Source organism: Prionailurus viverrinus, chromosome A1 (assembly GCF_022837055.1).
Source record: "Prionailurus viverrinus isolate Anna chromosome A1, UM_Priviv_1.0, whole genome shotgun sequence".
Classification (NCBI taxonomy): Eukaryota; Metazoa; Chordata; class Mammalia; order Carnivora; family Felidae; genus Prionailurus; species Prionailurus viverrinus.
The window spans coordinates 112,143,248-112,168,454 of NC_062561.1; the positions used below are offsets into that span (position 1 = coordinate 112,143,248).

The 25,207-nt window shown below is 44.7% G+C and overlaps 1 protein-coding gene across 1 annotated transcript; it reads left to right on the forward strand.

The window, feature by feature from the left end:
• The first annotated feature begins 1,909 nt into the window (after window positions 1-1,909).
• TXNDC15 (thioredoxin domain containing 15) lies at window positions 1,910-23,648 on the forward strand. The gene is made up of 5 exons (XM_047854817.1): window positions 1,910-2,136; window positions 15,064-15,557; window positions 17,594-17,757; window positions 20,633-20,763; window positions 23,085-23,648. Exons 1-5 carry the CDS (start codon window positions 1,926-1,928, stop codon window positions 23,279-23,281), a joined length of 1,197 nt encoding a protein of 398 aa, XP_047710773.1. The 5' UTR covers window positions 1,910-1,925; the 3' UTR covers window positions 23,282-23,648.
• Window positions 23,649-25,207: the final 1,559 nt, after the last annotated feature.

The following is a 25,207-nucleotide window of genomic DNA, read 5'->3' on the forward strand; positions in this document are numbered from 1 at the left end:
AATAAAAAGGGAGTAGTAAACACAGGACATCCACTTTGGGGCGTCAAGACAAATCAAATCACTCTCCTTTTTATTATTAATCCTCTGTCCTGTTGACTTTTATGCACCTTCAAATTAGGTATGAAGGCTGGGGGAGAGGATAATCTAAAGAAGGAAAGGTTTGGGGTGCCTGGCTGGCTCAGTTGGTAGAGCACATGACTCTTGGATCTCTGGGTGGTGTGATTAAGCCCCATATTGGGCCTAGAGCTTACTTAAAAAACAAACACAAACAAACAAACAAACCCCCCGGAAAGGTTTGCTATTACATACAAGGCAAAGGAGGTAGTTTAGCCAAATGATGACTATAGTGATCAGCTTTAGAACTGCTGGCTCTTTCCTCCATGTTGTCCATTGTCTCAGATCCTCCTGGACCCACAGGCACTTGAGAACTTACTACAGCAAAACCCTGATGGCCTATTTAGAAAGTAAGAATAATCATGCGGTCAGATTGTTGATGCATCTTTCTAGTTTAACAATCTTTGAAGGGAACAAGGGGACGATAGTTATTACACTAGAACTGTATGATCCAAATAATAATGGCTACCAGTCTGATGTGGTTACTGTGCACCAGGCACTATGCTCATCACTTTACATCTCATTTAATCTACATAACCCTATATGATTTCATCCTGTTTTACAGATGAAGAAAGTGAATTTTTTTTCCTCCAAATATTTTTTTATTTTGAGAGACAGAGAGAGAGAGAGAGAGAAAAATGAGAATGAGCAGGGGAGGGGCAGACAGAGAGGGAGACAGAATCCCAAGCAGGCTCTGCACTGTCAGCACAGAGCCCATTGTAGGGTTTGAAGTCACCAACGGAGAGATCATGACCTGAGTCAAAGTCGGATACTCAACCAAATGAGCCCAGGAGGAAGCTAAACTTTAAGAAAAGTAAGGTAACTTGCTGATGACCCACACAGTGTTACAGATGTTGGAGTTGGGATTCACCATAAGGCTTAAAAAGCCTAGGTTTCTCTCAGCGTTGCCTCATCTACCACTGGTTTCACGTTAAGATCTTTGAAATCTATTTGTTTTCAACCTCTTAACGTAAGTTTCGAAGCTGCACTCTACACTAATGCAGCACTGCTGTCCGCTCAAAGCTTGCTTTATTGATTTTAGGAGGCTCTAGCTCCTAATTGCTGACAAGGAGAGCCATTCTTTCCATCTCCTCTGGGTATTGTCTCTTAGCTCCCCTGCTCCTCCTGCCCCTGCCTAGCTCTGGAATGCGGAACCCTGTTCCTTTATTGCACACTTCCCGTCGCCAACAAGGCCTTCTTCCTTCTGGACCTCTCTGGCTGTAGGCTAGAGGTGGCCCAACGTCTTCTAGGATCCAGTCTTGGGGGATAGATTAGGGAGGGGGAAGATTGCCCTGCAGGTGGGTTAGTTAAAACCAACCCCGAAACAAAATCTTCCCGCTGCCCCAGAGTTCGCAGGACGTATGGTTAGGGTTACCAGATGTAGCAAATAAAATTACAGGACCCAGTTACATTTGAGAATAGGAAGTAAAAAACTATTCGTTGTTTCTGTGAAATTCAGATTTAACTGGGCATCCTGTATTTTACCTGGCAACTGTAGGTAGGGTAGCAGGGGTAAAGCAGGAGATTCAGGGCATTGAAAGGAGGAGGCTTCTGGGCCTTTTTAGGGAATGCAGAGCCACTCGGGCGTATTGTGTGCTGCTGGCGGCCAGATCGGCTCGCGCGCGTACCGAGAGGGCCGCAGCCTTCTGTTGGAACCCCGTCTAAGACTTGGGGATCAGGAAAGTTCGAAGAGACCCGACGTGACCGGCTCTTGAACAGCCGCAGGTCCCACCGCACAGTCCCCGAACCACAAGGGACAGGCAGCCCGCCCGACCTCAAGATGGCGCCCGCGACGACTGCCAACTGCCAAGATGGCGGCACGGAATCGCGCTCGCGCTCGCGCTCCCGACTCCCCTCCCCCAGGCCTCTTGGGGATTGGGAGCGCAACGCGCGTAGCCGTGCGCGGGTTGCCCTGCGTCCTGGGTGGTGGTTCCGCCAGCCGCCGGCCCCGCGCGATGCGTCTCTTCGGCTGGTGGCAGCTCCTGCTTTGGGTGCTGGGGCCTCCTGCCTGCGGCCTGGAGGGTGAGTGCGTGCTGGGGCCGTGGCCGGGGGCGGCAGGCGGCTGCGGGTGAAGTGACCGGGCGCGGTGGAGGTCTGTCGGAGTGACGCTCTTAAACCTGCGCGGGGGCCCGCGGCGCGCCCCTCGGCCCTTCCTGGGGCGGCCGGCGCGCCCACTCCCGCATCGTCGTGACCTTTTACGCCGGTGGTCTGTTCTCCGGGTCAGGGGTGGCGAGGACCCCGTTCCGGCTCCCGCAGCAGCAGGCGTCAGTCAGCCAGGAGTGACCATGTATTAGCGTTTACTGAGCCTTAGCTTTTATTATGAATGATAAAAATCATAACGAATAGCCGCCATTTATGGTGCCCTTCCTAGGAGGCGGAACAGTGCCTTGTCTCAGGTAGTCCTCTCAGCTACCCTAGGAGATAGGCTGCAAGAGTATCTCCATGTTACAGGTGGAGACGCCTGAGTTGGAGGTTCGGGTAATGGCAGAGGTTGTCTATTTACCTGCAGAGCCCACGCTTTCCTTTGCATCCTGATGGATCGCTTTTTTGTTTGTTTTTTAATTAAAAACTTTTTTTAATGTTTGTTTATTTTGAGGGGGGGGGGCAAGCAGAGGAGAGGGAGAGAGAATCCCAAGCAGGCTTTGTGCTGTCATTGAGGAGCCCTACCTGGGGCTAGATCTCACAAACCGCAAAATCATGACCTGAGCTGAGGTCCAGAGTGGTGTGCTTAACCCTTCGAGCCATCCAGGTGTCTCTGGATCACTCTTCTAAGAAGGCGGCTCTTGCTCAAGTGGCTGTATGAAGGACAGATGAGAAAAATACAGGAGACTCCCAGGGTAACCCACTGCTTGCGGTGGCATGCTCTCAGGGCATTCTCAGGTTGGGAGGCAGCCACCTCGGAGGCATGGCTGGGGCCAGGAGTGGGGTCTTAACCCTCAGGGCTGCCTCACACCACTCCTCAGTTCTATCAAAGTCCAGACCCTTTGACCTTGCCTGTAATTCACTACAGGAGTAGGCAGGTCTTTCCTTTCCCCTGGGGTGGGGATGTCCTGGAAGGAGGCAGGGTAGCTGGGTATCAGGGAGAAGAGTGAATAGTAACACAAATGTTATTAATGAAAGCCCTGGTTATGTGCCAGGTGCTGTGCTTAGTGCTTCATGAGTATCATCTTACTGAATTTTCAAATGCTTATGAAGCAATTGTTGCTATGGTCCCCATTTTACAGATCAGGAAACTGAGACTCGGCATCAGTAAGTCTTTTGCCAAGGTCTCCAACATCCGGAAGTTGAAGAACTATGTTTCAAGCCCATGTCTGCCTACCTCATGATCACATCTCTGTACTACACCTCCCTGTCCCTGCACTTAACCACCAGCTTCAGAGAGGGGACAGCATGTGTTGGATAACTTTTATTTGTTTCTCAGATCATTCTCTAGTCTTCTCTACCCTGTGCTGTGCCTGAGTGGCTGTCCTGTATGGCATAATAACTGGCTCTCTTGCCTCCTGCCCCCCTGTGAGTTGGAATGAGGGGAGAGTGTGGTCAGGATATTGATTCTCTCAGCTCCCTCCCCCAGGGATTATCACGGCTTGGCTTTGTCCGTCCATGGTAAGTCATAGCTTCTAGAAGGCTAAGCTCACTGTTTCAAGGTTCTGTGACTGTTTCTGTTTCTGAACTCTTAGAGTCTGTGGGTGGTAACTTGCTCCTCTCTGCTTTACTGGCCTTGGAGTTCCTTACCATTGCTCTTCATTTCTTCACAGCCAGCCCATACATTGGTGGTGCCTTTACTGATATCAGATTGCCCAAGTTGAGTGTGCTCTCTGCACAGGGGACTTAGTGTTAAAGTCAGTGGGAGCCCACTTGGCAGTCTGGGTCATGTGCATGCAGACCTGAAGAAACACTAGCCTTAAGGTGGGCCATTGGTCATCATGGCCAGGCCATGAATGGGGTGAGGACAGAGGGACTTTCACCAGCTGTGTCCTTTTTAGGGGGCTGAAAATCCAAGGCTTTTTTGTCTTAGTGGACACCACTGGCAGATTAGCACCTAGAGGTAGCAGTGCTATCCAGGTGTCAAAGCACAGGAATGAACTCCTGGCTTCAGCACCCCATGCCTGTCTTCACTAAGCAGTCAACTAGCAGATTTTTCCTGAGCACCCATCCTATGTCATATACTCTGCTGGGCATTTGAGGTACAGTGGTGAGCCAGATGGAGAAACAGGACTGCCCTCTTGTATGATGGGGAAGGCAGGCATTAAATGACTACAAAGAAGTAAATTTCAAGAGTGGAAAATGCTAAATCCTTCAGGGAGAATCCCATGGCATTATTGGGTGGATTGGATGCAATGGTAGACACCTCTGGTCTGGGTCTGGGAGGATGAAGTTCACCTTAAAGTGGTGAAGTAAGTGGTAAGATCTGAAAGATGAGGGTTGCTTGGGTGGCTCAGTCAGTTAAGTGTCCTTTTGATTTCAGCTCAGGTCGTAATCTTGCAGTTTTGTGGGTTCAAGGCCTACCTCAGGCTCTGGGAGCCTGCTTGGGATTCCCCTTCTCTCTCTGCCCCTCCCTCACTTGTGCTCTCTCTGTCTCTCTCAAAATAAACAATAAATTTAAAAACAGAAAGAAAACCCTCAAAGATGAGTCAGATTAGCCAGAAGGAGAGAGAGTAGAGGGCTTTCCTGGCAGGGAAACAGCCCTTGGGACAAGTAGGTGGAGGAGATCATGAGTGTGCAGGGAACAGAAATGTCTGGTGATGCCTGTTGAGAGTGTGGACAGTGGCCACTTCACGTGGTGCCTGGGTATCACTGCTATGGACTGTAGACTCATTCACAGGCAAGGGGAAGCCACTGAAAGGGTTTTAGTGACATGATCAGACTTGCCTTTAGCTTTCAGTTCCTCTTGTGTTGCTGTGAGGAGCAGGGTCTGGAGAGGGAAGAGAGGGTCAACCATGGAGCCCAATTGGGTATTACAGCAATTGTCCAGGTAACAAATGGCGGTGGCCTGGACTGAAGGGCATGAGTGGGGATGGGAGAACTCTAGAATGTAGTTAGCAGAGGAATTCATAGAACTTAGTTATAGTGCCTTTCCATCTCTTTGAATTGTAAACCTCAGTCATCATCATCACTACAGGCCTTGAACCCACAAAACTGCGGGTGATGATCATCATTTATGGAGTGCTTACCACATGCATGGGACTACATACATCTTTTCTCATTTAATCTGCACAGGAGCCCTGTGAATTTCTGTATTGTGGTATTTTCTCCATTTTTAGATGAGCGCAGTATTTCCTATTGAAAGAATGGGTTGCTGGCCCTCGAACCCCTGGCTGTTTTTGGTTCTTTCCCATGTGGCTCCCTGCCTCAGAAACCATTGTGAAAAACCTGTGGCTGGTTCAGAGTCTTCTGAACAAAATTGGAAGGGTGTGAAGGATCTGACCTAGGTTATGGCTTCCTGGCAGCACTGGCGTGGTGCCCCTACCCTTATTCTCCAAACATCTTCCTTGCTGCCAGTAAGGTAGTAATTTTCACCTTTGCATCGCTCAAACTGTAATTGCCTTGTTGAGGTTAAGAAGCAGTCTCTTTTAATTCTCTTTCCCTCTCTCTCTGTACCGCCCCCCCCCCCATAAATAAATAAACTTAAAAGAAGCAGTCTCTTTTATTTTATTTATTTTTAATGTTTATTTATTTTTGAGAGAGAGAACAAGCAGGGAAGGGGCAGAGAGAGAAGATAGAGGATTGGAAGCAGGATCTGTGCTGACACCAGAAAGCCCAGTGTGGGGCTCGAACTCAAGAACCCTGAGATCATAACCTCAGCTGAAGTCAGATGCTCAACTGACTGAGCCACCCAGGTGCCCCTGTACCCCTCTATTTTTGTGTACCCTCCCCAGTTCTCCATAAATTGTGAGGTTTTCCAGTCTAGCTGGTGGGAACAGGTGCTTTTCTCAACTCTGTGTGATCCTAATCCTTTTTTTTTTTTTATATATATATGAAATTTATTGACCAATTGGTTTCCATACAACACCCAGTGCTCATCCCAACAGGTGCCCTCCTCAATACGCATCACCCACCCTCCCCTCCCTCCCACCCCCATCAACCCTCAGTTTGTTCTCAGTTTTTAACAGTCTCTTATGCTTTGGCTCTCTCCCACTCTAACCTCTTTTTTTTTTTTTTTTTCCTTCCCCTCCCCCATGGATTCCTGTTAAGTTTCTCAGGATCCACATAAGAGTGAAACCATATGGTATCTGTCTTTCTCTGTATGGCTTATTTCACTTAGCATCACACTCTCCAGTTCCATCCACGTTGCTACAAAAGGCCATATTTCATTTTTTCTCATTGCCACGTAATATTCCATTGTGTATATAAACCACAATTTCTTTTTTTTTTTATTTATTTTTTATTTTTTATTTTTTTATTTTTTATGAAATTTATTGACAAATTGGTTTCCATACAACACCCAGTGCTCATCCCAAAAGGTGCCCTCCTCAATACCCATCACCCACCCTCCCCTCCCTCCCACCCTCCATCAACCCTCAGTTCTCGGTTTTTAACAGTCTCTTATGCTTTGGCTGTCTCCCACTCTAACCTCTTTTTTTTTTTTTCCTTCCCCTCCCCCATGGGTTCCTGGTAAGTTTCTCAGGATCCACATAAGAGTGAAACCATATGGTATCTGTCTTTCTCTGTATGGCTTATTTCACTTAGCATCACACTCTCCAGTTCCATCCACGTTGCTACAAAAGGCCATATTTCATTTTTTCTCATTGCCACGTAATATTCCATTGTGTATATAAACCACAATTTCTTTATCCATTCATCAGTTGATGGACATTTAGGCTCTTTCCATAATTTGGCTATTGTTGAGAGTGCTGCTATGAACATTGGGGTACAAGTGGCCCTATGCATCAGTACTCCTGTATCCCTTGGATAAATTCCTAGCAGTGCTATTGCTGGGTCATAGGGTAGGTCTATTTTTAATTTTCTGAGGAACCTCCACACTGCTTTCCAGAGTGGCTGCACCAATTTGCATTCCCACCAACAGTGCAAGAGGGTTCCCGTTTCTCCACATCCTCTCCAGCATCTATAGTCTCCTGATTTGTTCATTTTGGCCACTCTGACTGGCGTGAGGTGATACCTGAGTGTGGTTTTGATTTGTATTTCCCTGATGAGGAGCGACGCTGAACATCTTTTCATGTGCCTGTTGGCCATCCGGATGTCTTCTTTAGAGAAGTGTCTATTCATGTTTTCTGCCCATTTCTTCACTGGGTTATTTGTTTTTCGGGTGTGGAGTTTGGTGAGCTCTTTATAGATTTTGGATACTAGCCCTTTGTCCGATATGTCATTTGCGAATATCTTTTCCCATTCCGTTGGTTGCCTTTTAGTTTTGTTGGTTGTTTCCTTTGCTGTGCAGAAGCTTTTTATCTTCATAAGGTCCCAGTAATTCACTTTTGCTTTTAATTCCCTTGCCTTTGGGGATGTGTCGAGTAAGAGATTGCTACGGCTGAGGTCAGAGAGGTCTTTTCCTGCTTTCTCCTCTAAGGTTTTGATGGTTTCCTGTCTCACATTTAGGTCCTTGATCCATTTTGAGTTTATTTTTGTGAATGGTGTGAGAAAGTGGTCTAGTTTCAACCTTCTGCATGTTGCTGTCCAATTCTCCCAGCACCATTTGTTAAAGAGGCTGTCTTTTTTCCATTGGATGTTCTTTCCTGCTTTGTCAAAGATGAGTTGGCCATACGTTTGTGGGTCTAGTTCTGGGGTTTCTATTCTATTCCATTGGTCTATGTGTCTGTTTTGGTGCCAATACCATGCTGTCTTGATGATGACAGCTTTGTAGTAGAGGCTAAAGTCTGGGATTGTGATGCCTCCTGCTTTGGTCTTCTTCTTCAAAATTCCTTTGGCTATTCGGGGCCTTTTGTGGTTCCATATGAATTTTAGGATTGCTTGTTCTAGTTTCGAGAAGAATGCTGGTGCAATTTTGATTGGGATTGCATTGAATGTGTAGATAGCTTTGGGTAGTATTGACATTTTGACAATATTTATTTTTCCAATCCATGAGCAGGGAATGTCTTTCCATTTCTTTAAATCTTCTTCAATTTCCTTCATAAGCTTTCTATAATTTTCAGCATACAGATCCTTTACATCTTTGGTTAGATTTATTCCTAGGTATTTTATGCTTCTTGGTGCAATTGTGTGTGAATGGGATCAGTTTCTTTATTTGTCTTTCTGTTGCTTCATTGTTAGTGTATAAGAATGCAATTGATTTCTGTACATTGATTTTGTATCCTGCAACTTTGCTGAATTCCTGTATCAGTTCTAGCAGACTTTTGGTGGAGTCTATCGGATTTTCCATGTATAATATCATGTCATCTGCAAAAAGCGAAAGCTTGACTTCATCTTTGCCAATTTTGATGCCTTTGATTTCCTTTTGTTGTCTGATTGCTGATGCTAGAACTTCCAGCACTATGTTAAACAGCAGCGGTGAGAGTGGGCATCCTTGTCGTGTTCCTGATCTCAGGGAAAAAGCTCTCAGTTTTTCCCCGTTGAGGATGATGTTAGCTGTGGGCTTTTCATAAATGGCTTTTATGATCTTTAAGTATGTTCCTTCTATGCCGACTTTCTCAAGGGTTTTTATTAAGAAAGGGTGCTGGATTTTGTCGAAGGCCTTTTCTGCATCGATTGACAGGATCATATGGTTCTTCTCTTTTTTTTTGTTAATGTGATGTATCACGTTGATTGATTTGCGAATGTTGAACCAGCCCTGCATCCCAGGAATGAATCCCACTTGATCATGGTGAATAATTCTTTTTATATGCCGATGAATTCGATTTGCTAGTATCTTATTGAGAATTTTTGCATCCATATTCATCAGGGATATTGGCCTGTAGTTCTCTTTTTTTACTGGGTCTCTGTCTGGTTTAGGAATCAAAGTAATACTGGCTTCATAGAATGAGTCTGGAAGTTTTCCTTCCCTTTCTATTTCTTGGAATAGCTTGAGAAGGATAGGTATTATCTCTGCTTTAAACGTCTGGTAGAACTCCCCTGGGAAGCCATCTGGTCCTGGACTCTTATTTGTTGGGAGATTTTTGATAACCGATTCAATTTCTTCGCTGGTTATGGGTCTGTTCAAGCTTTCTATTTCCTCCTGATTGAGTTTTGGAAGCGTGTGGGTGTTCAGGAATTTGTCCATTTCTTCCAGGTTGTCCAGTTTGTTGGCATATAATTTTTCATAGTATTCCCTGATAATTGCTTGTATCTCTGAGGGATTGGTTGTAATAATTCCATTTTCATTCATGATTTTATCTATTTGGGTCATCTCCCTTTTCTTTTTGAGAAGCCTGGCTAGAGGTTTGTCAATTTTGTTTATTTTTTCAAAAAACCAACTCTTGGTTTTGTTGATCTGCTCTACAGTTTTTTTAGATTCTATATTGTTTATTTCTGCTCTGATCTTTATTATTTCTCTTCTTCTGCTAGGTTTAGGCTGCCTTTGCTGTTCTGCTTCTAGTTCCTTTAGGTGTGCTGTTAGAGTTTGTATTTGGGATTTTTCTTGTTTCTTGAGATAGGTCTGGATGGCAATGTATTTTCCTCTCAGGACTGCGTTTGCTGCGTCCCAAAGCGTTTGGATTGTTGTATTTTCATTTTCGTTTGTTTCCATATATTTTTTAATTTCTTCTCTAATTGCCTGGTTGACCCACTCATTCGTTAGTAGGGTGTTCTTTAACCTCCATGCTTTTGGAGGCTTTCCAGACTTTTTTCTGTGGTTGATTTCAAGCTTCATAGCATTGTGGTCTGAAAGTAAGCATGGTATAATTTCAATTCTTGTAAACTTATGAAGGGCTGTTTTGTGACTCAGTATATGATCTATCTTGGAGAATGTTCCATGTGCACTCGAGAAGAAAGTATATTCTGTTGCTTTGGGATGCAGAGTTCTAAATAGATCTGTCAAGTCCATCTGATCCAATGTGTCATTCAGGGCCCTTGTTTCTTTATTGACCGTGTGTCTAGATGATCTATCCATTTCTGTAAGTGGGGTGTTAAAGTCCCCTGCAATTACCACATTCTTATCAATAAGGTTGCTTATATTTATGAGTAATTGTTTTATATATTTGGGGGCTCCGGTGTTTGGCGCATAGACATTTATAATTGTTACCTCTTCCTGATGGATAGACCCTGTAACTATTATATAATGTCCTTCTTCATCTCTTGTTACAGCCTTTAATTTAAAGTCTAGTTTGTCTGATATAAGTATGGCTACTCCAGCTTTTTTTTGGCTTCCAGTAGCATGATAAATAGTTCTCCATCCCCTCACTCTCAATCTAAAGGTGTCCTCAGGTCTAAAATGAGTCTCTTGTAGACAGCAAATAGATGGGTCTTGTTTTTTTATCCATTCTGATACCCTATGTCTTTTGGTTGGCGCATTTAATCCATTTACATTCAGTGTTATTATAGAAAGATACGGGTTTAGAGTCATTGTGATGTCTGTATGTTTTATGCTTGTAGTGATGTCTCTGGGACTTTGTCTCACAGGGTCCCCCTTAGGATCTCTTGTAGGGCTGGTTTAGTGGTGACAAATTCCTTCAGTTTTTGTTTGTTCGGGAAGACCTTTATCTCTCCTTGTATTCTAAATGACAGACTTGCTGGATAAAGGATTCTTGGCTGCATATTTTTTCTGTCTAGCACCCTGAAAATCTCGTGCCAATTCTTTCTGGCCTGCCAAGTTTCATAAGAGAGATCAGTCACGAGTCTTATAGGTCTCCCTTTATATGTGAGGGCACGTTTACCCCTCGCTGCTTTTAGAATTTTCTCTTTATCCTTGTATTTTGCCAGTTTCACTATGATATGTCGTGCAGAAGATCGATTCAAGTTACGTCTGAAGGGAGTTCTCTGTGCCTCTTGGATTTCAATGCCTTTTTCCTTCCCCAGTTCAGGGAAGTTCTCAGCTATTATTTCTTCAAGTACCCCTTCAGCACCTTTCCCTCTCTCTTCCTCCTCTGGGATACCAATTATTATTTCTCTTTAGTGCATCACTTAGTTCTCTAATTTTCCCCTCATATTCCTGGATTTTTTAATCTCTCTTTTTCTCAGCTTCCTCTTTTTCCATAACTTTATCTTCTAGTTCACCTATTCTCTCCTCTGCCTCTTCAAGCCGAGCTGTGGTGGTTTCCATTTTGTTATGCATTTCGTTTAAAGCGTTTTTCAGCTCCTCGTGACTGTTCCTTAGTCCCTTGATCTCTGTAGCAAGAGATTCTCTGCTGTCCTGTATACTGTTTTCAAGCCCAGCGATTAATTTTATGACTATTATTCTAAATTCACTTTCTGTTATATTATTTAAATCCTTTTTGATCAGTTCATTAGCTGTTGTTATTTCCTGGAGATTCTTCTGAGGGGAATTCTTCTGCTTGGTCATTTTGGATAGTCCCTGGCGTGGTGAGGACCTGCAGGGCACTTCCCCTGTGCTGTGGTATATAACTGGAGTTGGTGGGCGGGGCCGCAGTCAGACCTGATGTCTGCCCCCAGCCCACCGCTGGGGCCACAGTCAGACTGGTGTGTGCCTTCTCTTCCCCTCTCCTAGGGGCGGGATTCACTGTGGGGTGGTGTGGCTCGTCTGGGCTACTTGCACCCTGCCAGGCTTGTGATGCTGGGGATCTGGAGTATTAGCTGGGGTGGGTAGGCAAGGTGCACGGGGGCAGGAGGGGCAGGCTTAGATCGCTTCTCCTTAGGTGATCCACTTCAGGAGGGGCCCTGTGGCAGCGGGAGGGAGTCAGATCCGCTGCCGGAGGTTTGGCTCCGCAGAAGCGCAGAGTTGGGTGTTTGGCAGAGTTGGGTGTTTGCGCGGAGCGAGCAAGTTCCCTGGCAGGAACCGGTTCCCTTTGGGATTTTGGCTGGGGGATGGGCGGGGGAGATGGCGCTGGCGAGCGCCTTTGTTCCCCACCAAACTGAGCTCTGTTGTCAGGGGGCTCAGCAGCTCTCCCTCCCCTTGTCCTCCAGCCTTCCCGCTTTCCGAGCAGAGCTGTTAACTTATGACCTCCCAGACGCTAAGTCGCGCTTGCTGTCGGAACACAGTCCGTCAGGCCCCTCCGCTTTTGCAAGCCAGTCTCAGGGGCTCTGCTTGGCCTGCGAGCCGCCCCTCCGCCCCGGCTCCCTCCCGCCAGTCCGTGGAGCGCGCACCGCCTCGCCGCCCTTCCTACCCTCTTCCGCGGGCCTCTCGTCTGCGTTTGGCTCCGGCGACTCCGTTCTGCTAATCCTCTGTTGTTTTCTGGGTTATTTAGGCAGGTGTAGATGGAATCTAAGTGATCAGCAGGACGTGCGGTGAGCCCAGCGTCCTCCTAAGCCGCCATCTTGCCGAAAGTCCTAAACCACAATTTCTTTATCCATTCATCAGTTGATGGACATTTAGGCTCATTCCATAATTTGGCTATTGTTGAGAGTGCTGCTATGAACATTGGGGTACAAGTGCCCCTATGCATCAGTACTCCTGTATCCCTTGGATAAATTCCTAGCAGTGCTGTTGCTGGGTCATAGGGTAGGTCTATTTTTAATTTTCTGAGGAACCTCCACACTGCTTTCCAGAGAGGCTGCACCAATTTGCATTCCCACCAACAGTGCAAGAGGGTTCCCATTTCTCCACATCCTCTCCAGCATCTATAGTCTCCTGATTTGTTCATTTTGGCCACTCTGACTGGCGTGAGGTGATACCTGAGTGTGGTTTTGATTTGTATTTCCCTGACAAGGAGCGACGCTGAACATCTTTTCATGTGCCTGTTGGCCATCTGGATGTCTTCTTTAGAGAAGTGTCTATTCATGTTTTCTGCCCATTTCTTCACTGGGTTATTTGTTTTTCGGGTGTGGAGTTTGGTGAGCTCTTTATAGATTTTGGATACTAGCCCTTTGTCCGATATGTCATTTGCAAATATCTTTTCCCATTCCGTTGGTTGCCTTTTAGTTTTGTTGGTTGTTTCCTTTGCTGTGCAGAAGCTTTTTATCTTCATAAGGTCCCAGTAATTCACTTTTGCTTTTAATTCCCTTGCCTTTGGGGATGTGTCGAGTAAGAGATTGCTACGGCTGAGGTCAGAGAGGTCTTTTCCTGCTTTCTCCTCTAGGGTTTTGATGGTTTCCTGTCTCACATTCAGGTCCTTTATCCATTTTGAGTTTATTTTTGTGAATGGTGTGAGAAAGTGGTCTAGTTTCAACCTTCTGCATGTTGCTGTCCAGTTCTCCCAGCACCATTTGTTAAAGAGGCTGTCTTTTTTCCATTGGATGTTCTTTCCTGCTTTGTCAAAGATGAGTTGGCCATACGTTTGTGGGTCTAGTTCTGGGGTTAGTATTCTATTCCATTGGTCTATGTGTCTGTTTTTGTGCCAGATCCTAATCCTTTTGAGTGTTTTTTCCCCCAGCTTTGGGAGCTTACTCACATGTAGATGTTGACTGGTGTCCTTGAGGGGGTGCGGGGAGGGTCTCTCTCCAGGTCTTGAATCCTGTCTCTGCAGCTTGCCCATCTCTACTTATTCTGTCCCACAAACTCTTTCTTGGTCTCTCTGAACCCTCAGTACTTACTGTATCCTCAACTTGAGGAGTCTCCTGGACTGCCTGCTTTCCCCTCCTGAGCCATGGCAGGAACTCCCTCGGGCGGGCGGTAAGCTGGAGCATTTGTAGGGCTGTCCTCACTGATTTCTCTTCCTGTTTCTCAGTGATCCTTGTCCTTCTTTGCCTGCTAACTAGTCTCCTGAAACTGTTTCACATTTTTGGCCTTTTTTGGGAAACTGTTTCACATTTTTCAATATGGAGGGTAAATCTGGTCCCTTTTACCCCATCTTATCCAGAAACAGAATTCTCAGAGAATGTTTTTAAACTGGTGAATGAATCTGTAAATCTCTATGGGGATATTCTTGGAGAACTTTTACAAATGTGCATACTTTAGGAAGCTCCCAGACCCCTTCCCAACTTTGAAGCCAGTTGGTTAGTCACACTTTGGGGACATGCTTTTGGCATGGCAGAGCCCATTACCTGGCTGGTGGTTTCCCAGCCACATGATGAGTTTGTCTGAGTATGGCTGGGCTCATTTGTTTCCCCTGGTCAGTGCCTGGCATAGAGTCTGGCAGCTCTTGTTGAGTTCATGGGAGCTGGAAGGTGGGAGTCGTTGTTATAGAAGTGAGTGGAGATTGCTCAATGGATGTATAAGACTGCCCTAGACTTCCCTTACCTGAGCATTTTACCCACTCTCTGTCTAATGGCTCCAAAGTGAGAGGAAAGTCCTCCTTCCCCCCTGCTGCTGTCCCTTCATTGAGGAGCCCACCTCCTGGCACTCGTACAGGCAGTAGCCCAAGGGCAGCAGGCTCTGGCTGGAGAGTCCACCCCATGCAGTGTTCTCAGGCCTTGTGGCACAGCAACCCTGGAGGTATCATGTAGGGGAGGGGAGGGTAAGGCCCAATCTGGAGGAGCAGCCAGGACATTTAACTCCTTGACCTGGCTCTGCTACTTACTAGCTTGTGTGCATTTGGCCATTACACTACCTCTCTGTGCCTCAGCTTGGTCCACCTATTTGGTGGGGGTGGTGACCCTTGTGCTGCCGGTCTCACAGAGCTTTTATAATGTGCGCAAAGATGCTTTGCCGTAGTGGAATTTTCTATAAAGGCATAATTTTTTTGTCAGATAGTCTCATCAAACAAATGAAATTGTTAGTGTTTGTGTTGTATTTTCCTAATTGGATGTCTGCCCTGGAATGTTTTTGCTTATAATCCATAAAGCAGGTTTCAGGTTTTGCATGAAGCTGTGTATTTATTTGTCCACTTTATATTTGGCATTGATTAGTACCTTCATGATCTGGAGACTAGGGGTGGTCCTCTGATAATTTCATGGACAGGTTACCGTTTTTCCCTATAGGGGAGCGTTTCTTATTTCAGGAGAACTGTAAATCTTTGGGGTTCATGTGCTCTCAAGTGACATGACTGTGAACATGCTGGCACGTTTTAGTTGCAGAGGAACACAGTCACTTGCCGTCGGAGGAACAGTCTGCGCCGGCTCTGCAGGCAGGGGCCCTGTCGGTGGCTGAGGAGCAGCCCTCCCGCGGCCAGGCGGGACAGGACAGATCAGCCGGAGATGCGAGCGCAGTGCTGGGGCTGGACACGGGTGGTGACCACGTGGTGATGCTCTCCGTGATCCCTGGGGAGGCTGAGGCTGAGGCCAGGCTGGGCCGTGAGCTGAGCAGCGGCACCTGCGGGGCCGGAGGGGAGGAGGACTCACGCTGCAGTCTCCGAGAGCATCTGTTCTCTCTGGATGGCGCCGGGGCGAGCTTCCCCGACCGAGAAGAGGAGTATTACCCGGAGCCCGAAGTGGCTGACACGGATCCAGCCCCGCCCGAGGACTCCAATAACACCGAGAGTCTGAAATCCCCCAAGGTGAACTGTGAGGAGAGAAATGTGACTGGATTGGAGAACTCCACTCTGAAAATTTTAAATATGTCACAGGTAAGAAGGAATGGTTTAGCACTGTTCATCTTTTCAGTAAGTGGGTTTTATGACTTAATATTCTCAACCTTCAAATGGAGGGTCACAGTCTTTATCCTTTTGTAAGCGGGGCTGCATCAGTGAAAATTGACTTGCGTCTCTGATGTTTGTAGGGACAGGAAGAGATATGACTGGTGTTGATTATGCTTTTTAGGTGGCTTAAGCCTAGTCACCTTGGGGTGCCCTCACCACCAAGCCTCATGATGAAAATCCCAGTGCACAGATAGGCACTTGGCATCAGAATCCTAGCAGTTTTCTTCTTCCCTAAGGTCTTTGTTAGAGGCAACTTAAAAATACCTGAACTACTGAAATTGTGATTTAGCATTGTTTAGACCAGTGATACTCCTGGGAAGCATATTCTAGTAATGAAAAGTTTCTTTCCTCCAAAGAATATGACTCCAGTATTTACTCCAGAGTGAGAGCTGAGACCATTGTCCCCATCCCAGCCATGCATTTCCAGCCTGTTGCATAAAGGATGATTCCAAAGAGAACACTGGGATAACGACTGACTGTTTCTGTAAGATTGTTAAGCCAGATAGCAGGATGAATTCAGTCTGCTTATGTAAGAGAAGAAATCCTAGCTCTGCAAGGTGTGGCTGCTTATTTTAGATGAGGATGTGTGGTACGTTGAGCATCCGTAGCCCCTCCCAAGTGCAGGGGTCAGCCCTGGCCTCACTGCCTCCCCTGAGTGCTCTGTGGGACTGATTCTTGGCACACACATGGCCAGGAGAGTGCACTTTCAGCAGTCTGAGTGAGGGTGGTAGCAGGGATGGTGCACCCTTAAATTGAACTAGCCTTTGGCCAGCCAAATACATTCATCTGACTGCTTAGTACAGACTTTGATCTGCTGAGATGATGGTGGAGATGACAGTGCTTTAATCGTGCCATTAGATTGTGTGTGAGGCACAGGTCAGAGGCTGGGACAGTAGCCTGTGTCCTGTGACTACTTAGTATTTGAATTGTTGAATTATGGAAAATAATAATACTGCTCTCTAGCAGTATCAAGAAAGCTTACAGGAAAGTTTATAATTTGTCGTTTCATAATAATTTTCTACTGTTTCATGGATTCATATGGTTCAAAACCCAAAAGCTTCTTTTAAATTTTTTTTCTTTTTTTTTATTATTTAAAAACATTTTTTGGGGGCGCCTGGGTGGCTCAGTCGGTTAAGCGTCCGACTTCAGCTCAGGTCACGATCTCGCGGTCCGTGAGTTTGAGCCCCGCGTCGGGCTCTGGGCTGATGGCCCAGAGCCTGGAGCCTGCTTCCGATTCTGTGTCTCCCTCTCTCTCTGCCGCTCTCCCGTTCATGCTCTGTCTCTCTCTCTGTCTCAAAAATAAATAAACGTTAAAAACATTTTTTTTTAATGTTTATTTTTGACAGCGCGTGCGCGAGAGAGGGAGAGAGAGAGAGAGAGAGAGACAGACAGACAGACAGAGCGTGATTGGGGGAGGGGCAGAGAGAGAGGGAGACACAGAATTCGAAGCAGGCTCCAGGCTCCGAGTTGTCAGCACAGAGCCCGACATGGGGCTTGAACTCATGGACTGCGAGATCATGACCTGAGCTGAAGTTGGACACTCCACCAACTGAGCCACCCAGGCGCCCCTTTAAAATTTTTTTTTTTTAACATTTAATTCATTTTTGAGAGAGAGAGAGAGAGAGAAACAGAGCGTGAATGGGGGAGAGGCAGAGAGAGAGAGGGAGACAGAATCTGAAGCAGGCTTCAGGCTCTGAGCTGTCAGCACAGAGCCCCTTGTGATGCTTGAACTCACAGACCACAAGATCATGACCTGAGCTGAAGTTGGACACTTAACTGACTGAGCCACCCAGGCGCCCCTAAAATCCAAAAGGTTCTTAAGGGGATGCCCTATATCTCCCTTGGGTTGGTGTCCCTCCTCCTCGCCTTGGAAGCAGCGGTGTTTACAGTTTCTCGGGCATCTGTCCGGAAAAAGGTACGTGCACATTTACTGCTGACTTTGACACTTGTTCCTTTTACCACAGGACCTCATGGATTTTCTAAACCCAAATGGTAGTGACTGCACCCTAGTCCTGTTTTATACCCCGTGGTGCCGATTTTCTGCCAGTTTGGCCCCTCATTTTAATTCTCTGCCCCGGGCATTTCCAGCTCTTCATTTTTTGGCACTGGATGCATCTCAGCACAGCAGGTATGTTCCCTCAATAGAGTTTACGTGTCATCCTTCCAGATGAGGGTTGCGGTTATTTGGAGGTCATCATCGGTTCAGTTAGAGGCAGAGCAGGTAGGTGTGGAGTAGCGGGGGGGGGGTGGGGGGTGGGGGGGGTGGGGGGGGTGGGGGGGAGATAGAGAGGGTGAGTGGTAAGGATTGTCAGACTTCTCAGGGAGCTGATGCCTCCCTCTCTGGAGGCCCGTTAAGAGGAGGGATTGTTCTCTGCATGGTGGAATTTAAAGGTGGCTCCGTCTGATGGCAGTGGAGGGGCCAGAGGATTATTTAGGGTTTTGGCCAGACTGAATTAGCAAAATTAGTGTCACAAGTGTGACCTTCCTGAGACTCAACCCCAGTTTAGGTTTCCACTCCTAATAGCCCCACTCAGCATCCAATTCTGTGTCGGCTAAGGATTTATTTCTTAACTTCTGTTATTTTTTTCTTTCCTTTCTTTCCCTCCCCCATTCTTCTTTCCTTTCTCTCTTTTTTTTCAATGTTTAGTCATTAAAAAAATTTTTTTCCTTATTTTTAAATTTTTTTAAATTTACATCTAAGTGAGTTGGCATATAGTGCAACAATGATTTCAGGAGTAGATTCCTTTAATTCCCCTTACCCATTTAGCCTATCCCCTCTCCCACAACCCCTCTAGCACCCCCTCTGTTTGTTCTCCATATTTAAGAGTCTCTTATGTTTTGTCCCCCTCCCTGTTTTTAAATTATTTTTGCTTCCCTTCCCTTGTGTTCATCTGTTCTGTGTCTTAAAGTCCTCATATGAGTGAAGTCATATGATATTTGTTCTTTCCTCTTGTTTACACTTATTCGTGCATGCATGTTTCTTAGTGGACAGTCAATAAATTAATATAAAGAATTAATTTAGCCCTTTAAAATGAAATTTACTTTTGTTATATATTGTTCCGTGGGCTTTGTCTTTTTTAGATGTTCAGTGAGGTAAGTTATAAAGAACTACTTTGTTCTGATGTTATGTGTTTCCCCCAAGTGCTGTGACTGTGCATGGATTGTCAAGTGTGCCCCACCTCCTCAAAATCATATGCCCTTTAGCAGATCACAGGAGATTGTGTGTGAGTCAGTTTGGAAAGTCTGGAACATGGTCAAGTTGGTAAAGATGAAGTTGAGTAAAACTTTTTTGAGTAAAAATTAAAAAAAAAATTTTTTTTTTTTAATGTTTATTTTTGAGAGAGAGAGAGAGAGAGAGAGAGAGAGCGAGCAGGTGCGGGACAGAGAGAGAGGGAGACAGAATCTTAAGCAGGCTCCAGGCTCCGAGCTGTCAGCACAGAGCCTGACACAGGGCTTAAACTCAGGAACGGTGAGATCATGACCTGAGCTGAAGTCAGATGCCTAACCGAGTGAGTGACCCACGCGCCCCTTGAATGAAAATTTTGAGTAAAAATTTGCGCTCCACTGAGCTTCAGTGAGGATAATGTAACTGCCAATGTTTTGCACAAATTGTTTAGGAAGAAAGAAATTTCAGTAAGCTAGTGATCTCACAAGGGCTTCAGGGAAATATGAACATGGCCTGGCCCAAGGGGACAGACTGATGGGAAGGACAGTCCAGGTTAGTGTCAGACTTTGGGCCTTCCCCTGCCCACAAGCTGGCAGGGCTGGCTCCCATCAGCAGTTTAGTGCTCCGGGTTCCGGTCTCACCCACCTACTCCCCATTCCCTGCCAGCTTTTATCATCTGCTTTGTTCCTTCGTCTTCTTGCATCCTTCTCAGCGCTTGCAACAGCTCCTTAATCATGGAGAGTAGGGCATACTTGTTATATGGCCTGGGACGTGTGTCTGCCTCATATGTTAATATTTAAGTTACAACAGGTTTACAAAAGAAGAAATCCTGATTACCCAATACTGTCATTTTACAAACAGGGGAAACTGAGGCTTCGAGGTTACACAGTCTGCCCAAAGTTCACACAGCTGGTTCAGTGGCGGAACGGAGGCTTCAACCTGAGCGTTTTGACTCCAGAGCGTATACCACTACTCTGTATTATGTAAAGGTGAAATGGTACCCCTCAGATCGTATTACATCCTGCCCCAATTGGGAACTTCCTGGTGTGTCTGCTAGATCATAGATTCCCTTGTGCAGACTTACCAAACTAATTGCTTATTATAAGTTGACTCTTGTATGAGGGATAGAGCTGGGCATTCTGGAGAGTTTGAAATTTCTTCCGTTAAGTAAATTGACACAGTGTGCTTTGTCCATGAATTAGGATTTTCTAGTCTGATCTCTTTTGGCACTTAGCAGTTTAAATAGTGGAATAACTAGGAGCATCTGGCTGGCTCCTAGTAAGAGCATGTGAGCATGTGACCCTTGATCTTGGGGTTGTGAGTTGGAGCCCAATGTTGGATGTAGAGTTTACTAGAAAAAAAAAATACTGGAGGGGCAGCTGGGTGGTTCAGTTGGTTGAGTGTCTGACTCTTGATTTCACCTCAGGTCAGGATCTCATGGTTTGTGGGACCAAGCCCTGCATCTGGCTCTGTGCTGACACTGTGGAGTCTGCTTGGGATTCTGTCTCTCCCACTCCCTCTGCCCCTCCTTTGCTCTCTCACTCTCTCATTCTCTCAAAATAAATCAATAAACTTAAAAAAAAAGTGGAATAACTGTGTTGAGGGTAGTTCCTTATTGTAATAGAAAGCCAACTCAGCAGAACAGGAATGCCCCCAACCTCAACCCATAAGGAAAAAGGTCAGAAATAGCTGAAGCATATAGTTTGAATATCAGAAACCTTTATAGGTCACAGGAAGCTGATCCATTGTCATTCATTGCTCTCCGTTCTGATAAGGTAATTGTGTGAGAAAATCTGCTGTTAATTCAGGTTTTCTGACTGACTTCTTTCTCTCACAGCCTTTCTACCAGGTTTGGCACCGTAGCTGTTCCTAACATCTTGTTATTTCAAGGAGCTAAACCAATGGCTAGATTTAATCATACAGACCGAACATTGGAAACACTGAAAATCTTCATTTTTAACCAGACAGGTATGTAGAAATAATATGCTGTAGAAGGGATTTTATTTTAAACCTTCTTTTCTAATGAACTGTTGTGGTTCTGCTAACAGTCTCTCAATCAGGGGCATCCAGGTGGCTCAGTTGATTAAGCATCTGACTCTTGGTTTTGGCTCAGGTCATGATCTCACAATTCATGGGATCAAGTCCCTCGGCAACAGTACAGAGCCTGCTTGGGATTCTCTCTCTGCCCTCCCCTTCCTTCACCACTGCCCCTCCCCCCCCATCTCCGCTCTTACATTCTCTCTCAAAATAAATAAATTAAAAAAAAAAGTCTCGAGGCACCTTAAGCTCAGTCAGTTAAGCATCTGACTTCAGCTCAGGTCATCATCTTGCGGTCATTGGTTTCGAGCCCTGCATCGGGCTCTGTGCTGACAGCTCAGAGACTGTAGCCTGCTTCTGATTCTGTGTCTCCCGCTCTGTGTTCCTCCCCTCCTTACACTCCCTCTGTCTCTCTCAAAAATAAACAAACATTAAAAAAAATTTAAAAAAAAATCTCAATCATTGTGGCAAGCTTAAATGAATAGGTAATTTTAATGAGTACTGATACCTTTTAAAAAACAGCTTTATTGATTTAGAATTCACATACCATACAACTGTAGATAACTTTTTACATACATTTTTCACTTAAGTATAATATTTACACAAAAATGTGCATCAATCATTGGTGTTGTGAGTGATGAGTTTTCACAAAATGAATACCTTGGGTAACTGGGACTCAGATTTACAGAGGACATTACCAGCGCCCGCCCCTCCCCAGCACTGCTGCTCCTGCCCACAAGGATAACCACCATCATGACTCCTGACGCCGTGGACTAGTGTTACCTGTTTCTGAACTTTATATTAATGGAGACATACAGTATGGATTCTTTTTTTTTGTTTGTTTTTAATGTTTATTTTTGGGAGTGAGTGAGTGAGCATGAATGGGGGAGGGGCAGAGAGAGGGGAGACTGAGGATCTGAATGAGGCTCTGTGCACAGTCAGCGCAGAGCCTGATGTAGGGCTTGAACTCATGAACTGTGAGATCGTGACCTGAGCTGAAGTTGGACGCTTAGCCGACTTAGCCACCCAGGTGCCCAGTATGGTTTCTTTTGTGTCTGGTTTATTTCAGTCACCATTATGTTTGTGGGATTCATCGGCGTCACTGCAGGTGGTTGTATTTTCTTCCTTTGTGTTGCCATGTGGTGTTCCATTTATTCATCTATTTGCAGATGCTATTTTAATTCCTTAATATTTGCCAAAACATTTGACCTTATTTTTTATTTTGTATAAGTCTGAACACTATATAATAAGAAATTTTCTTCTTTGGAAACATTTGCTCATTAGAAGCTTTAATGCCTTAATTAGGAGAATCCCACTTCTTCCTGAAGTAAATTCATTGGAAATAAAAATAAGTTATATCATGCCTTCCATATATATTAAGTTGCATCTAATTATATCTATACTAAAGAACCAAGAGCTCAGTTACCTCATAGGAGTAAGAGGCTTGTTATCAGAAAGTTAGCTATTCAGGTCTTACAGTACCAGAGCCCTGATTATCAATCAGATTGATAGGGAGAGAGGGAGCCATTTTGCTCAATGCTCTAAGAAAACCTAGAACACAAGTGAAATTGAGAGGTCACAGCATCTTTGGTAATCACTGATCTCAGTGGTGGGTAGTTCTAACAATTTTTTCAGTAAATTACTTAAAAGCTTTTTGAATTTGGGGCCCCTGGGTGGCTCAGTCAATTAAGCATCCAACTTCGGCCCAGGTCATGATCTCACGGCTTGTGGGCTCGAGCCCCGCATTGGGCTCTGTGCTGACTGCTCAGAGCCTGGAGCCTGCTTCAGATTCTGTGTCTCCTTCTCTCTGCCCCTCCCCCACTTGTGCTCTGTCTCTTTCAAAAATTAAAAAAAAGAAAATTAAAAAAAAAAAAACTTTTTGGATTTAGCATTCCTGAACCTGTGAAAACATTCTGTAGGTCCCTGAGAGTAGCTTTACCAGTTACTTGTTGAATTTTGGTCTCAAAAAAGAAAATACAGCTCTTAGAATGCACTAAGACCCTTCTGAGAAGTTCACAGTAATTCGAGTGTTTAGGCTTTGAACTGCTGAATGGGTTCCTGTTTCTTTGATGTGGTGGGAGAAAGGCAAGGTACAAATTATACCAACAGGCAAATGAAACCCATCCCAGATATACTAGTGGTAGTGTTTATTTTAAGACTGCATATCTTTTTGCATGCCATGCAAAATACTTCAGAAAGATCTATAGCGGTGTGCTTTCTATCTGATTTGAAACAGCTGATTTCTCTTTCAGGTATAGAAGCCAAGAAAAATGTGGTGGTAACTCAAGCTGACCAAATAGGCCCTCTTCCCAGCACTTTGATAAAAAGTGTGGACTGGCTGCTTGTATTTTCCTTATTCTTTTTAATTAGTTTTATTATGTATGCTACCATTCGAACTGAGAGCATCCGGTGGCTCATTCCAGGACAAGAGCAGGAGCATGCGGAGTAGTGATGGACTAAAAGCAGAAGTCGGATGAGGAATTTCAGAAATTAATGCTGCACTTTCATACATTTTCTCCAGTGAAGTGTCCTCTTACAACTTCAGGCAGATTAAAAGAATCATGCATTTGTTGAACTGTTAAATGTGTTAAAAATTATAAATTGTTTTAATTAATACTGCAATAAGCAAATGCAAAAATACTCGGTAGAGTTCACTATTGTTGTTTTTAATAATCCGATATTTTAAGAGAGTAATCCAGTTTGAAATGCAAAGCTGTGTTCAGGTGGTATGGTGAGTAGAATGACAGTACACGTTACAGTTTTAGAAAACTCTTGATTCCTTAAATAAATGTCTAAGAAGGTTGTTTTTCTTTTCATTTGCAATTTTGCTCTCAGTCTGTAATCAGGAATGTGTTCTGTTAGGAAGAATAAGTAGAATCGGTAAGTGTGACCTTCTGAGTAACTGTTGGGAAAATGGAAGAGTCAACTGCTTTGGTGTTTGTGATCTCTCATTTCACCGAAAGAATATGAAGTGCTTTAAGCTGTTTCTGGATAAGGCAGATGTTAGGAGAAAGTAAATGTTGTTACCTAACTAAAGCTTATTTATTGTCAGTTCTAGGCTAAAGCATAACTCAAATTTTAGTCACAATTCCCTAACCAGCATGCATTAACTGAACCTTAATATGTTCTTAGCACTGTGCTAGTTTTAGTGAGAGCCATAAGAAATATCTAACACTGTTCTTGCCCACAAGTTGATTCTATTCTAGTGTAGATCACATGTAGAAAAGAGAACATACAATTTATTCCAACATTTTGGAAAGCTCCTTCTAAAAGATCCCTTAAATTCAGACATGACATCTAACTACAAAATGATAATTAACTTTTATACTGTTTACAGTGTTATAGAGTATTTCATTTTCTAATGCACCCTACATTCTATGGAAGTGGAACCGTAGTTGAGTCACCTTTCAGAATGTTACACTGGACAGGAGTTTATGTATAACTTTATATTGTGGACAGCTGTGGCTGGAGTGGTCACTCACAGGAGAGGACACTGGTTCAGAACAGTACCATTATGATTTTCATTTTACAAATAAACACACTGAGGCATAGAAAGAGATTGAGTAACTTGCCCAGGTTACACACATAGTAAGTTGTTGAAGCTGAGATTTAAACCTTTACATGTATGTGTATGTATACTTAAGAATTTAAGAAGAACTTCTAGTGATTCCATCTTTTATAACAACTAACACTCGAGTATTACTATGTGTGTTCCAGGTACTATTTTAAGTGCTTTACATACTCTGTTTTGTTTACTGGTATAGGAGCTCTAGGAGACTGACACTAGTATTACATTTCCTTATTTTACATAAGGGTAATAAATGAGGCCTCAAGTAACTTTTCTTGGTCAGGCAGGTTCCAGTGGTGGGACCCAGCTTCAAACCTAAGCATGCTGACTGGAGGAGCCTCTGGTGGGCTGGGACCTTGCCCTGCCTCTATACTGTGGCCTGAGGGACCATCATAATACATTTCCCTCTCATTTTTCCCCTTTGCTTCCCATAGTTATAATTACAGTATAGCCATCACTTAGCACTTTGGTCTTTTTATTTTGTTTTGCTTAACAAATAAATATTTCACTGTTGCAAGTAGTTTTCCTAACCATGATTACTTAATAGGTCTTTGAGTAGATACAGCATTACTTAACTTTTTTTTTTAATGGTTGTGTATTGTCTCAATTCCTTAGGGGCACACTGCCAGATTGGAGATTATCAAAGATACAGGTATTTTCATACGTTTGAAATGTAAGGGGGCCCTACTCTAGTCTGGAGTTTGAGGAAAGGCTCTTAGGGTGACTAAAAGATCCACGGCTTTGCTTCTAGTACTTAGCTGAGACAATCTTTCTGGGTTTGCCTTGAAGGGAAATTGGAGCAGGGCC